Here is a 16650-nt window from a genome sequence, read left to right as displayed (position 1 = left end):
TATAAGAAAAAAAAAATCAAAACTTAAAAAGTAAAAAAACATTAAATCTAGGCCTCATGCATCCCATCCCAAACACATTCAATAAACTTGGATACCGACAAAACTGAATCACGATTCATTCAGACCCCAAACACAAGGGTAAATACCTTCCGTCACTTTTCTTCCGAATAATTAATATCAAAATAGTTTCTTATTTTAATTATATTTAAATAAAATAAATTTTTGGTATTTCTGAATAGCTAAAAAGTAAGTGTATAGAAAACTAAAATATATAATTATGGTTAAATTATATTTACAGTAATTTATTTTATTTTTTAGATTTATTTTAATTTTTTATCTCTTAAAAATATTAATTTTTGTCTTTTTCTCTTAAATATTTGTTAATTTAATCATTTTTAAACAATGATTATTTTAAATTTTGAAACACGATTCTGATTTTTTTTTATTGAGTCAAAACTTAAATTTGTCTCATTAAAATCATTTATATGAAAATTATTTAATGTAACTAAAGTTTAAACTAAAAGTATTTTAAACATTGTGAGAATCACATAAGAATAAATCTAAATAACAACCAAAACTTGAAAAACAAATATAATTTTACATTATTTTTTAGTTACTGAGATTTAGTTTTTACTCAAATTTTACTATATTTATAGCTCTTTTAGATTTCAAAGTTAATTGAACATCGTAATTTTCATATAATTAAATTTAATATCAAAAGTTTCATATAATAAATTAGTCAAAAATTGATTTAAAACTGTATTATAAAATTAATTTTTTAAAGAGTCGAATTAATTCAAATATAAAAGATAAAAAATTAAAATAATATCTTAACAGATAAAAAATAAATTTAAAAATAAAAATAAAATATAAAAATATAATTTAGACTATAACTATTTTTTATAAAAGTTATTTTTTATAAATAAAGATGTAACTAACATACCTCATAATATAATAAGCAACATTACTAAAATACCAGTGAAAAAAGTCATCCGGTGTCTTACTATAAAAAAATTGAATAAAATAAGAAAAAAAATGATAAAGAAAGAGTATATAGGTAACTTTAAATAATGAGATAATCGAGCAAATTAGTTAAAAAATAAATAAATAAATAAACATTTAAACAAGATATCTCTTTTATTAATGTTATTTTTAACATAAATTTTAAAATAATTATTATACATGTAATTTTGATGATAAAAAGAAATAATTAATTTTGTTTCCATAATATTTTTTTTTTAAAATAAAAAAAATTATAAAGATAGTTGTAAGGAGGATTGAACCTAGATCTTCGTTCGAATCAGTAGACTAAATCTAGTTGCAGGCATCTACTTCCACGTAAGCAAGGGAATGGAAGGAAATCTGATAAAAAGAGAAACGTTGACGACAAAAGCGAAAGCACTGGAGCCAAGCGAGAAAGACCAAGCCCCAACTTGGGGAACTCGTTCGCAACTGAAACTCCAACGACCTCATTCAACACTCATCGTTCTCTCCGATTCCCATTCCTACACTATTTAACCAATCCCTCACAAACTCACGCTTCCCTCACCACACGCCATGAATCCCTACATTTTCGGAGCCATACTCCCTCTCCTCGTCACGCTCCTCGTCCGCAACGCCTCCCGGGGGCCCAAACGCCGAGGCCTTCCGGTCGACGTCGCCGGAGACCCCGGCCTCGCCCTCCGCAACCACCGCTTCGAGTCGCCGGTGCGGAGCGCGTGGGAGGGAGTCGCCACGCTCGCCGAGCTCTTCGAGGCGGCCTGCAAGGCGCACGCGGCCAGGCTCCTGCTCGGGACGCGCGCCCTGGTGGCTCGCGAGGTGGACGCCAGGTCCTTCGAGAAGCTTCACCTGGGAGAGTACCGCTGGCTGTCGTACGCCGCAGTCTTCGACGTCGTTTCGGCCTTCGCCTCTGGCTTGGCCTACATCGGCCATCTCAGGGAGGAGCGCGTCGCGATCTTCGCCGACACGCGCCAGGAGTGGTTCATGGCGTTACAGGTTCTGCCCTACAAATTGCATTAAAGACAAAACTTTAAAGCAGAGTGGTTGCGTGATTTTGGTGTTATTGTCTGATCCAAAATAAACTTATGCTTAGTGAATCATCTTCATCTGCGTTATTGTACACTGCACACGTATCGTCTCTCTTATCAACACAGTTTTTTTAACCACACTAGTTAGTCTTGATAAATTTTTTTATTGAAATATCATGGATTTTACTTCTTGTTTGATACCAAGTCTTACTACCTGTTATTGTGTAGTTTTTAATTAATTTTAATGGAAGCTAGAATGTTTTAGAATGAGCATGTTAAAAAATATATTGACCCACCACTCCTCTGGAATTTGTGTGTAAATAATCAAGTGTTTAATATATTAATTTTTTTAAAATTATTTATTATTTTCTATTTCTTCTGTCCCGTGATATGATAAGGATTGTGTTCGAAGAAAAAAAATGGTAAAACCAGCTTTTCAATAATATAATATTAATTATTTTTTTTCCCATTTTTATCCCTTTTACTGTTACTTAAAAAGTGGTTATTCTGTCGTATCTAATAAAGAAGATTAACGTATGTAATTAAGTAAGATGATATAAGATATTTATGTCGACATAAATACTCTTTTTTCAGGTCGTCCTTATGTATGTAAGGAGTAGTACAATTTTAAAAAAAATATTTTTTGTTTGTCATAATTTATTGAACTTTATGTCTAGAATAATTTGTCTTAATCAGAAATTTGTGATTTTTAATAAATTTTAATTAATAAAATAAAATATTTTAAATGTGTGTTTGAAGTTTCTAAGACTCCTGGGAAAGGTATGTTGAAGACCCCCTAGTAGACTCGCAAACATTGCTTTGCCTGATTTTAAAGATTATTTTTTTATTTTTAAAAGAGTTTTAAAATTATTTTTAATTTCTGTCCAATAAAATATCTGTGGCAATTCTATTTTTTTAAAATATTTTTACAAGCCTGATTGTGAAGGTTAGAGTTAAGCTTGTGGGTGACAAAGAAATTCATACATATGAATAAAATTTGTTATGAATTTTAAATGAATAATTAAATATATATCTGCTTAATAATAATGGAACAGGGAAGGATACTAAAATACTTGTATTTGCAGGGTACATGCATTTTAAGATTATTAAAAATACTTTTAATTATATATAAAATAATTTGATTAATTTATTTTTACACTAAATATACATATTATAATTATTTATTTTAGTACAAATATATATGTTATGAAATTATTTTTTAACATAAATATATGTCTTTTAAATTATTTATTTTTAATTTTATTTTGTTTCTTACCTTTTTATTTAAAATATTTCATTTTTCAAATACTTACATATACATATGGATACTCATAGATATATAAAAAATTTATGAATACATGTTAAATGGATACCTGCCCTTAACAGGCAGATGATGAGGGTGGAATTGGTTGTGGTTGTTAACACTTCAATTGTCCCCACCATAATTTCAACTGTCACTAGTCATTACGGGTCACAATGGCGGAAAAAAAATTATAAAATAGAGTCATCACCGATCTTTTATTTATTTGGTAATTTGATTGAAAAAAAAAACTCAGTTAAGAAATAGAAAAGTGGTCTTTACAATTTACTAAGGTTTGAAATTAGAGTTGATTGTGCATTCTAACGGTAGAAACTACGCTTTTACAACCATTTAAAGATGATTACACTAAATTAATTCTACAAATTATTAATAACACTAAAAATATTTATTGAATTCCACTATGAAATAAAAAAGTATTTTTACGTCTGATTGAAGGGAGATGGGAATTGACTTGTTTTTCTTTTCCTACTTCTGCATCTTCAGGGTTGTTTCAGGCGAAATGTGACAGTTGTGACTATATATGCATCATTGGGAGAGGAAGCTTTATGTTACTCATTGAATGAGGTTTTTATCACTCCTCTTTGTCTCTTATTTTTCACACATCTCTGCCTGCCTGGAATGTCTTGCTAATTGCTATAACTTCCTGAGTTCCTGATTATGCTCTTCATAGAGAAAATATTAATAATCTAGTTGATTTTATAGCCTTGGATAGATAGAAGTTTGTCACATTTATTAGTATATATAATGTATCAATTTCTTAACACTTGTCCCCGTATATGACATGTCAGAAAAAGAAGGAAGCAAGTAGCTATGATTAAATTACTAAAGCAATATGGTCTCTTTAGATGTATGTCAAATAATAACTTTACTAGGAAATGTACAGTAGCTATGGCGATCTGGCAGAACACTAGAGTTGCCATGAAGACAATTCTATGTCACAGCAAATGTCAATATATAAGGTTCTCCTTACAACTTCTCAATCCTCTTCAATCCACTATACCAAACACGTATTGGCTACATTGTGTGGCATAATATATAAGGCTATAGTGAGTTTGTAAGTTTTCTTGAGAAACAACTGAACTGAGATAAAAGTGCACAATTGCACAGTTGTCTTGTGTGCAAACTTGAAAATACATAGCTCCTAAGCATAAAAGTTTTGGCATTTGCAATTTATTGGATTATCGAAATTTGAAATTTTCATGTGGTTATTAATTTAGCCATAGCTTGTTATCAGTATTGTGATTTAATTTCTGGAATTTGTTATGCATTTGCTTTCAAAACCGTTGCCAGACAGAGGTTACAACAGTGATATGTGGGCAAAAAGAATTGAGAACACTTCTAAACATTAGTGGACAACTAGACTCAGTGAAACGTGTGATATGCTTGGATGATGATATCCCATCTAATGCCTCAGCTATTGCATTTGACTGGATAATCACTTCCTTTGCCGAGGTTGAGAGACTTGGTAGAGAAAATCCTGTTGATGCTGATTTACCTCTTTCAGCAGATGTTGCAGTTATAATGTATACAAGTGGAAGTACAGGATTACCTAAGGTCAGAAGCATCACTGAGATGTGTTGCTCTTTCAATTTCAATTTTTAAAATCTTTTTACTGAATGAACTGTTCTAGATTGGACTATAACATGTTTTCTTTCCTTCATTCTTTTTGTTCACTTTTCATTCTCTTGTTTATATTGTTTATGCCATTTCTTTAATTTCTTTCTTTTGCACAGGGTGTGATGATGACACATGGCAATGTCTTAGCTACACTCTCTGCTGTGATGACAATTGTTCCTGACATTGGGACAAAGGACGTATATCTTGCATACTTACCAATGGCTCATATCTTAGAATTAGCAGCTGAAGTATGTGAATATACTTTTCTTGTATAGATTCCATAATTTTCTTAGACTAAGGGCATTCTATTTCCATCTTTTTTTCTTCTGTATTTCTTCATTTCATGTTTTGACCCACTCGAGTATGTTAGAATTTGATGGCAGCTGTTGGGGTTCCCATAGGGTATGGTTCTCCTTTGACCCTTACTGATACATCAAACAAGATAAAAAGGGGAACAAAAGGGGATGCCACTGCACTGAGGCCAACTTTAATGGCAGCTGTACCAGCAATTCTTGATCGTGTTCGAGATGGAGTGTTCAAGAAGGTACTTTGAGTTTGATTTGTGACTCATGATTACACACTTATGTTGCATGCATCAAGAGTATCATGTGTGTTAGCAAGCTAGTTGCTTGAAACCTAGCTTTAAACAATTGATGGGGCAAGAGTGAGGACTTAAAGGCTTGTCAATGCAGGTAAATGCAGCAGGAGGATTGCCAAAGAAGTTGTTTCATTTAGCCTATGCACGGAGGCTTCAAGCAATCAATGGCAGTTGGTTTGGAGCTTGGGGCTTGGAAAAGGCTCTTTGGAATTTTCTTGTGTTCAGAAAGGTCCGGGCAATTCTGGGCGGCCGGATCCGTTTTATACTGTGCGGTGGTGCTCCCCTTTCTGGTGATACCCAGAAGTTCATCAATATTTGTCTTGGGTCAGTCTTGTTCTAATATTGTGTATGTATACCTGACATAAAAATAAGTAATTTGATTTTAGAACCAAATGAGGGAAGTACACTAGAGGATAAGATGTTTTCCTAGAAAAAAACCAAAAACATTAAAAACACGTAAGTCATACTAGATAAGAAGACACATGAACTTAAACCTAGTCAGTTTCTCTACATGCCAAATTGAGAGCCATATACAATAACCGTCAACTAAAAAGAGCACTATATTCCTTAAACATCTCATAACAAAGAATTATTTTTGAAATCATTGGTCTTCTGATCCAACCATATGCACTGAATTGCAGCATGCATAGAGATGTCAAACGTTAACCTATCTTTTACATTGAAGTGATATTGTTGATATTTTAATGTTTTGTCTATTTAACAGTAATCAAACTTGTTAAAAGTTTCTATATTAATTTTATGATGTTCGTTGAGCATTAGAGCTCTAAACAAAGAGGACCAACTTAAGAACGAGTTAGACTGAAGAAATATTTGGTGATTTATGATTTGGCACAACTTATTTGAGAGAAATAATGGTTTTTCTCTTTTGGCTACTTTCTTGAGATGGTTTTGAAGAATCAAGTGATTATTTTCTCCCAAAATATCTCTAACAAACACAAAGAGTCAGAATATCATGAAGAAGTCTAGAATCAACATAGGACATAGGTAGGCATGCAACGAGAAGTTCAAATACGAACTGCTCTGTTATGACCTATGAATGATTTGTTATAACTGGCCTTGATAGTTGATAGTTGATATAAACAAATAAAACAGAAACTTATCTGTGGGTCTGCCTTTTTCCTTTTGAAAATTCAACTTCTGTATATATTACCTGATTCATGCTTTAGTGTTCTACTGAAGGAAATATTACTAGCTTTTACTCTAATGCTTTTTTCTTTTTTTTCTCCCTTGTGTTTCCTTTATTATTTTTTTTGGTTTAAATCCGTTTTTTGGTCTCAAAAGTATAACCGTAGTATGATTTTAGTCCTTTAAACTTTAATTGAGTAATTTTAGTTCCTCAAATATTACAATTGTGCAATTATGGTCCCTCAATTTTTAATTAAGCAATTATAGTATCTAAACTACTATAATTGTGTGATTTTAGTCTTTAAGTATTGTAATTATACAATTTTTTTCTTCTATTTAAGTTACGTATATTAATAATTTTAGTAATAATAAATAAATATTATTTAATACATAAATGAAAATTATAATATATGTAACTTAAATAGGTCAAAAATTGTATAATTGCGATACTCGATGGATTAAAATCGTATAATTGTAATATTTGAGGGATTAAAATTGCTTCATTAAATTTTGGGGGACCAAAATTGCATAATTGAAATATTTAGAGAGACTAAAATTGCTCAATTAGAACTTATGGACCAAAATTGCACAATTGTAATACTAGAGGGATCAAAAATACAATTAAACCTTATTTTTTCTGTCATATTTATAATTTATAGTCATCTCCAGTGCTCCAATCGGTCAAGGATATGGTCTTACAGAGACTTGTGCTGGTGGGACCTTCTCTGATGTTGATGATACATCCGTTGGCCGTGTTGGACCACCTCTTCCATGCTCATATATTAAGGTAATTATGGATCAGACAAATTTTTCCTTCATACAACTTGAATGACCCTTTTCATCCTACTCAAATATCTCACTACTTGCCAGTCCTAATGGCTTAACTTCAAGGACTCTTACACAAATAAATACTACTCATTGTTCTTTATGTGAAATTATACAGGTTTCCTTTTATACTGCTATTTAGTCGAATCATACTTCTTAATTAGGTTCGGAGAATTCACTTCATGCAACTTATGTCAAGATACATCATAAGCACAATTAATCTACATTTCTGACATAAAAGATTCCGTTACCACCATATACGTTAGATTATATGGACGAGAGTCTAGGACATAAGAATGTATTAGAGAAAGTAGAAGTAGCACCCGCTGAGGAAAATATGGTAGAACTGCGCCTAAGATGGTTTGGCCATTTGAGAAAATGACCAATTAAAACTAGTAAGAAGAACGTTAGTAGATGGAGAATAGCCCAATAGTTAAAAGGTAAGGAAAACCAAGAAAGTTTGTAAATACTATTAAAATGGTCTTAGATCTAAATGTCTTCTCTGAAGACTTTTTGACAGAACACAATTCATTGCTTTATCCATGTAGTCACTTAGTAGGATAAAGGATTTTGTTTTTGTTGTAGTTGTAGAACCTTGTTTTAACAAAAAATACAGTACCCTATCTATATTTCTGGCTTTTGGTAATTTATTATGGTATCAACATAAGATGCAAAGTTTAGGTCTTTTAATTTTATTTATTCTCATTGTGTTGAGTACACCCTCGAGCACATATTAAAGGAACTATGAGAACAGAGCATAAAACATCCTCTAAAAAGAGGCTGAAAAAGAACAAGAACAAAACAACCAAAACAAGCTGATTAACTAAACCTAGTTAACCAACCTCATCCCAGGAACCTTGCTACCACTCATCATGAGAAGGGACACAAAGAAAGTAGACCAAAAATCTTACAAATATAGTCATAATTGGGAGATTTTCTTGGATAATAGTTGTTCACGGAAATTATTCAACTTAATTGTGTATTTGCGTGGCATACTAGTCTTCAGCAAAGCTTGTAAAGTCATGTTAAGCAAACTTTTTTAGCATGCTTAAAAATTATCAGCAACTTTGTCAATGTAGGAATGTTTTGCTTACTATACTCATAGTACCATTTTCTTTGGACTGTTAGCATGTTATTAAGTGTTGCCTATACTTCATGACATTCTGGAGGCAATTACAACTCTAAGAGAATATATTGGATGTCAACTATTTCCTTGTTTTCTTAAATTTATCATAAGTAATTCATATTGGGTGAAATTTTATAAAAATGGGTAGCATCTATAATCTTCCTTGTATAATGGTGCGATGTAAAGGAGGCTTAAAGATTGAGTCATGTATTTTTCTACTATGGTTATCTAATCGTGGCAGATTTTTTTTCTTTGTGGTATCCGGAAAAAAGACATTTCTCATATGAACATTTGATTTTCTTACCTCAGCTAATCGACTGGCCTGAAGGTGGATATTTAACAAATGACTCACCAATGCCCCGTGGTGAAATTGTAATTGGTGGTCCAAATGTCACTCTTGGGTATTTCAAAAATGAAGAAAAAACAAAAGAATTATACAAGGTAAGGCTTCAATGATCTTTTCTCTATTTGTCTTGGGGGCAAAAAGACAAACTGGAATAATACATCACTTTTGATTTTCCACGGCTGCTGTAAAAATTCTCCTTAGTGAATTTGTACCTTTGCTGTGAAGGTTGATGAAAGAGGAATGAGGTGGTTTTACACTGGTGATGTTGGGAGATTTCATCCGGATGGATGCCTTGAAATCATTGATCGTAAAAAGGACATTGTTAAACTGCAGCATGGAGAATATGTCTCATTGGGAAAGGTATGGACATTACTTCTGTTGGTTTGTTTTAGAAAAAAAAACAATTTTAAAAGAAGAGATGTGTTGTGCATAGGACTTCTTAAAGGAAAATTATTATTGTACGTCTCAAATTTGAGGTGTATGGGCGTTAAGAAAAAAGAGAGAGAGAATTTTTTTTATTGAGGTGTAAGACTGTAAAGAAAAGAGAAAGAGAAAAAAAATAAAATAAAGGAGAGATACTGGTAGATGTAACAAATGATGCTGTAGGAAATAAAGAGTGAAGTAAGAAAAAAAAATGGAATAAAAGTGTGATGAAAGAGAAACTGGGTGTATGATATAATTAATAAACCTTAAACATCTATTGTTGGGCTCTATCTATAAAGTTAAAGTATAACAGAAAACTCATACTAATATCATCTTATTCTTGAAAATAAAATGATAACATCCACAAGTCTAGATGATAACGAAATCCTTATCTTTATCTCGATCACATCTTAAAGATTTGAAACACAATTAATGCATTTCTAAAATCAAATTCTCCATTTTCAAGTTATAGATATTTAGGCATATTTTCAGCAACTTTGTAGCATACACCATTGCAAATCATTTTCCTATGACTAATTTATTTGATACAGGTTGAGGCAGCTCTTATTGTTAGCCCCTTTGTGGACAATATTATGGTCCATGCTGATCCTTTCCATAGTTACTGTGTGGCACTTGTGGTGGGTTCTCAGTCCACATTGGAAGAATGGGCTTCAGAACAAGGAATTTCTGATGTCAGTTTTGCAGAATTGTGTGAGAAAGAAGAAACTGTGAAGGAGGTACATGCATCACTTGTAAAGGTATGCCTTCTTGTCAAGGTCCTCTTAAGTCTTAACAACTAATTAATGGTAATGATTAGGTGTTAATTTTCAGTTTTTACAAGGTACACTTGTCTTAATCAACAGCACATTATTGAGTTGAAAGTTAACTATGACAACTTTTTATATTAACTGATTAGCTTTAGAGTTACATTTACATCCAAAATTATCTCAGCCCCAGTCTATGGTTGTTTGAATAAGAGGAAAATTTAGATTAAAAATCACTCCACACTTTTTTTGTATAACAAAAATATGGAGTGGTTAAAAGTTGCAACTTGCAACTCATTTGAGGCCTGTTTGAATAAATTTTTCAAAAGACACTTATAGGAGAAAAAGAAAAGAAAAGAAAAAGGAAATACATTTTTCTATAAGTTAAAATTGACTTATGCATATTTAAAATAAGGTTTTAGAGAAGTTAATGTAAGTAAATTTTTACAAATTAACTTGTGCATTATTTTATGAAAAAGAATTTTATTTTTCCTTCTTATTTTTTTTTGAAAATTTTTAATTCAAATTTATTTTGTACCCTCTACCAAACATGAATGAAGGAAACTCAGAAGCTTCTCATCCCTCTTTATTTTTACTTTCCTCCCTATTTTATATCTTCCTTTTACTCGAACAATCATAACCTTGATGGATACAAAAGTGACGTTACTGAGGGAAGGGGAGGAAGCTAGGAGACCTTTTGCATATAAATATATCCCGTTCAATGTCTTACAAAGTTTTTTATCATCGGGAAAGGATACCACTACTAGTGATCCCACTTTTTTTATAGAAGGGTTGGAAGTGCCTTGCTTATTGCGACCATGAGATTGACATTTCATTACGTTATCCTTTATCTTTGGCATAAAGTTTACAGTACTATTTTTTTTATATCTGAACATGACATTGCCTTTAATCATGACTATGGAAAGGTCAATTGAGAGGGCACTTTCTAATTTATGCATAATTCAAGAAAACAATCTATAATTATGATAAATAATGAAATGAATTGGAGTGTTGGGATAATGAAACATAAATGATTACGTTATTAAAGAAGAGTGAAAAGAAAATTAAGAGAGTTGAGAAATGATTTAAAGAGGAAGTGATTTTCGTCATAAATTGCTAATAACATTGTGATATCGTGAGGGAAAAGTGAGAGCAATTGAAAAGACAAGAAAGGAGAAGTTATGAAGATTTTGCTTGTGGTCTAAAAATAATAGATGAAGTTGGCATGACAACTCCATAGCTCGCGTTTCATCTTTTTATACACTTGTGTAGATTTAGTAATGTTTACTTATGTGAAAAAAAAAAATGTACTTCATATGACATGTTAGTAAGGTCATAGAGATAAGCATGCATGTTAGCAAAGGACCCCTCTCCCTGCTTTCTTTTATGACCACCATCGCTGCTAAAGGACAAAGGGACCTATATTAGGTTGTAAAGCTCATTTCTAACTTCATATTGGTACTTCATTTTATATCTTGTAACGGACGTTACACGAAAGATGTCCCACTTAGTCTCCTATTATTAGTTCTGTTGGGCGTAATTCCCTAATTTCACAATTAAAAGAAAAGGGTCTGCATGTTTTCTAGTATGCAACTATGCATATATTCTTTGAATCAACATACCATGTGTTGCTATTCACCCAAAAAAATAAAATGCCATGTGTTGCCTCTATTGTTACAAATGCTGTACTATTGTTCCTCTTTTATTATCATGATCACAGTTTATGAAAATTGGAAAAGTAATGTTATTTTTACAATATTTTCTTAAAACTCATTTTTGCTCTCTTTCTGTCACATCACTCATCCCATTTCACACTTTCTCTTCATTTTCTATCTCTTAGTTAATTGTATATAATGTTATAAAAATATTAAGTAGGAATATAATTTCTCTTTATGAAACTGTTTGCAGGAAGGAAAGGAAGCTCGTTTGGAGAAATTTGAGATTCCTGCGAAAATTAAATTGCTTTCTGACCCATGGACTCCTGAGACTGGTTTAGTCACTGCTGCTCTCAAACTCAAGAGAGAGGCCATAAAAAAGACTTTTGATGGAGAACTTTCGAAGTTGTATGCTTCATAGGCTAAGGACACTACTAATCTTTTTACACCTTTTTCCCGTTTTGCACCGGGCAGGGGTTGAGGTGAGGAGAGGTTTTGTATTTTTTTGTTGCTAATCATCTTTTTTTTCCCATTTGAAGTTTATCATGCATAGTGAGGCTTATTTCGTGCAGATAGTATGTTGAATTCACTTTAGTGACAATGTAAAACGAACTTTATTAGATATTATTGTTGTATCAATTTTCTATAGAGTTGCTTCCGACTTTTTTTACTCTTAAAAGGGTAAATTTATTTTTGGTAATCACTGAAATAAGATAAATTTTGAAAAATTACTCAAAAGAGTAAGTCGTAATTCCAATACACACACACACACACATATATATATATATATATATATATATATATATATATATATATATATATATATATATATATATATTAATAGTTGTGTACATAAACATTTATATTTTTAATTATTTATATACGATTTTTTAAATTAAGTTGAAAATTATGACTCTTTTAAAATAAAGCCATACTAAAAAATAAAATAAAATTAAAATATCCATATTAGCTGTTTTCCTTTTACAGAAGTCTTGTACCAAAACCATCGGTGCATCCTGATTCCGCTAAATCATATGGAAGAAATTTATTATCAACTGTGACACTCTCAACTCTTCGTATATTTATTATCATACATGTGACAAAATTTAAAAGAAAAGAAATGTTGTCAAAAAACCTATTTCAAGCGGATAGAAGATATAACATATGAATACGATCAAAATCTAAAACTTAAAAGGAAATATAAAGTGTAAAACATAAGTAATAGTTGACATGAAAGGCATACAAAGTTTAAAAACCAAAACCAACTCGAAACCAAAACAAATACAAGTTCAAAAACCTGTCTAAAGTAATGCTTGAAACAAAAACTCCATAAGTTTCATGTTTTGATGTCAGAATTCTATTGAAATAAGATCATCCAAAATAGCAAGTTAACATAGGCCTAAGCCTCTCCCATGACATCATTTTAATTGATACTCATTTGCAAGTAACATTCATCATAAACACAAACAATGCAAACACAAGAGAATGAGATATGTTTCATTACATGTTCTTTATGTGAAAACAAAGTTCGGACAAGTCACATACATCCAAATATATAACAATATAATTATCATTTAAGATATATCTCAAGATAATAATTTGTGTTATGCAGTGTTGTCCTATATTCTAATGCACTTATGCATGTAGCATCAATTTGAAGTTTCATAATAAGAATAACCTAAGAGTATGAGATAATCGACAGAATACCACATCGTGAATGCTTGACACTTACACTTTCAACTAGGATGAAATTCTTGAACAACTTGTAAAGGTTACAAAGTTTTGTAGGGGTACTCCAACCTCAAGAAATCAACATAGGTCATATAGAGATCTCAAACCAAGTACACATTAAGTACAACTCACCACTTCATCTGACTATGCATGATTCTTTATTGAAAGATACAACATATCTACTATCACAAAATTGATTTATGTTAAGTAAATTATACTTTAATTTTTCAACAAACAAAACATTTTAAATAGTAGGTAAATAGTCCTTATCAATCTTACTATACCTTTGATATTGCATTTGCCTCTTCCTTTCAAGGATATTAATGGCACCAAAGTTTTATTGGGTCCTCTAATGTCAGTTTCCTTCATCTTAGTTAATTTTTGTTTTCTTTTGCGAACTACCATTCTTGCCACAAAAATTATAAAATAGTGCATTGGACTTTTGGACTTGAGAGGGACAAACTTAGTCTTATGGCCTTCATATCTAAGGCCTCTATTGTCTTAAGGTAATAATTATGTTGTAAAATCATGTTTAGTTTAGAAGATTCATGAACAAATTTGGCAAGATCTTGTCTTAGTTTTAGGTTTTTATCTTTTAAATTTACAACTTCAAATAGATGTGTTGTTGTGATTTTGTTTTTGAGAGTTTTATTCTCTGTAGCTAATTCTTTTAAATTCTCAAGTATTTCATTTTTTTAGAAATCATTTTTTGGTACTTTTTAAAAAAAATTTACTTGAGAGTAATTATGTGAGATTAGATGATTCAAACAAAGTGTTAAGATTGAATTTTACCTCCAAAGTTATTTTGTTTGTATCTATCATCAAATAGATATTTGTTTTCTTAGTATCTAAATTGCAATTACTATTGTTGTCCAAATCTTTTCATGTGGTCATCAAGTTCTTCTTCTTTTTCTTCTTACTTGACCACCTATTTATGAATATAGGACACTTAAGCCTTCGTGTGTCATACCTTCTAACTCTCAAAGCATATGATCTTATTGCATTCATCTTGGGAAGGTTTTCTAAACTTGTCCCTCTTTTTTTTCTTTCTAGAAGCTCTTGAATTTTTTCCTTTCTTCTTGAGCATCTTCTCGAACTTTTTGAACATGAGGAAGATCTCATCATCTATTAAGTCTTTTGATTCTTTGTCTAAACTATTATGATCCGACTAAACTTATAAAACTTTGCATTTCTCTTTTCTTTGGCTTAATTCACCCGTCTTGAATACAACAATATCATTAGTTTTAATTTGATCTATCTTGCACATATGAATCTTATGCACTTTCATAACTCCTAGTAACTCATCCAAAGTAAGAGTTTTATTTTAGATCTTAAGCCTTTGAGATAACAGAAGCTTTAGGTTCCTATACTTTTTACATATTGTTAGATTAGTTTGAGCCTTTGTAAACTCAATCCCTAGAGCTTTCAGGCTATTTAAAGATAGTTTGGAGTCTTCCAATTATTTTGTCTATAGTTTTTGTGATGCGTTAAAACCATTGTGAAAGTACCTTAATTAGAGTTAAGTCAACATTGAACATTTTAAACTAGTTTACTTTAATGATATTGTTTACCTTATTCGTATAGTCTCACACAATTCCCTCAAGATACAAAAGGATCATCCTAGTGACCACACTAGAGATGTAAAGAGTGGAGTGCCGAGAAACAAAAGAGAGAAACAAAAGAGAGAATAGTGTTCTGTGCATTTGACTCCCCTAGATGCATGATATTTAAAGAAGAAAAAAGTTGATTGTTGTATCAACCAATAAATTAAAAAAAATATAAAATAATTAATTTTAAAAAAATATTGGTCATTTAAAACAACAACATTAAACATTGACATACATTGATTACATATAGATTTTGAATTTGAATTCAAAATAATTAATTAAAATATAACATAAAAAGCTTAAAAAAAAAAACTCATTATCACGCACACAACCAGGGGGAGGGGATTGACAAATTTGCACTACATTAAGTCTTCATGATCCATATTCTTGCGCGAGAGCCTCACAACCATTGCTAACCACCACTTTGAATACTTATATCACAATTTGATATACACACAAATATTCCAAGGCAAAACTAGATAATTAATGTGATACTTCTTACCTTTTGAAATACTACAAAAATTACAACACTCCAAAGCAATATACACCATTTTTGTGCTACTATCTAAGCTTGAATGAATGGGTCGCTTTCACACACTTCAAAAACTCCAAGAAAACATCGATTTCCCTTCATCTATTTCATTGTAAAATAACGAAATAAGAACAAGTATAGAAGACAGAGAGCCTAATTAAGGTGGTCAAGGCTAAGCAAAGTGAGAATGCAAAAGACGGGGATAGGTGAGTGAGGATATTGGGAACCTATTTCCTGTTGGAGATGTTGAAACAGAAGGTGGCAAGCTTCGTAATGATAAATGACATGTGAGCTCACTTAATCTACTGGCCTGACATTTGTTAAAGTATAAAAAAAAATATATTCACACTTTATCTTCCTTAAAGTGTTGTTTCTCTTTTAAATAAAAAAATGTTATACATTTTATTAAGGTGTGATTTGTAACATGCATAAAATTTGCCTATTAGAATCACTCTAATCACTGGAATGAACTTAATGGTTAGAGTTAAAAACACAAAATCATATGCATGAATTTAATTTTAGGCTCTAACTTTATTGTATGGCAATTAATATTGTCATTAGCCATTAAAATAAATATTTAGAAAGTGATTATTTTATCAAATATTATATATATAGGAGTTATAATAACACCAGTGTAACTTTTACTAAGTGTTACACTGTTTAATAACTTTATATTAAATGCGAATTTTGTAAATTCAACCGTTAAATTGAAAGTTCATATCTCTTAGATCATATATACAAAATTTTATATTAATCCAAGATGATTTGATACATCATTTTTATAAAACAAAATTGACGTAATATATTCATTTTAAAATATACTAAAATATGAACACTTTGAGCACCTTTAAATTGTTATAAAGTGATATGAACTTTTAATCTAACGATACAAAATTCATAATTAATATAAAATTATTAAGCGATATAATACT

At 30.9% G+C, this 16650-nt stretch overlaps 1 protein-coding gene across 1 annotated transcript; it reads left to right on the top strand.

Moving 5' to 3' along the window:
• The first annotated feature begins 1330 nt into the window (after positions 1 to 1330).
• On the top strand, positions 1331 to 12496 carry LACS9 (long chain acyl-CoA synthetase 9). Its single transcript, XM_020380932.3, has 11 exons — positions 1331 to 1995; positions 3832 to 3912; positions 4639 to 4902; positions 5082 to 5213; positions 5336 to 5509; positions 5658 to 5887; positions 7379 to 7496; positions 8970 to 9101; positions 9232 to 9366; positions 9981 to 10187; positions 12102 to 12496. Exons 1-11 carry the CDS (start codon positions 1558 to 1560, stop codon positions 12267 to 12269), a joined length of 2079 nt encoding a protein of 692 aa, XP_020236521.2. The 5' UTR covers positions 1331 to 1557; the 3' UTR covers positions 12270 to 12496.
• Positions 12497 to 16650: the final 4154 nt, after the last annotated feature.

The sequence above is a fragment of the Cajanus cajan genome, chromosome 9, assembly GCF_000230855.2.
Source record: "Cajanus cajan strain Asha chromosome 9, NIPB_CcT2T_4, whole genome shotgun sequence".
Taxonomy (NCBI): domain Eukaryota; kingdom Viridiplantae; phylum Streptophyta; class Magnoliopsida; order Fabales; family Fabaceae; genus Cajanus; species Cajanus cajan.
This window is presented reverse-complemented; position numbering and strand designations above follow the sequence as displayed.

Excerpts from the sequence above, each read along its gene's own strand:
- LACS9 (XM_020380932.3), top strand. The coding sequence starts at position 1,558 with ATGAATCCCTACATTTTCGGAGCCATACTCCCTCTCCTCGTCACGCTC. Across the intron at positions 5,888-7,378 it reads TTCATCAATATTTGTCTTGG|TGCTCCAATCGGTCAAGGAT; the intron begins GTCAGTCTTGTT and ends AGTCATCTCCAG. Across the intron at positions 9,367-9,980 it reads AATATGTCTCATTGGGAAAG|GTTGAGGCAGCTCTTATTGT; the intron begins GTATGGACATTA and ends TATTTGATACAG.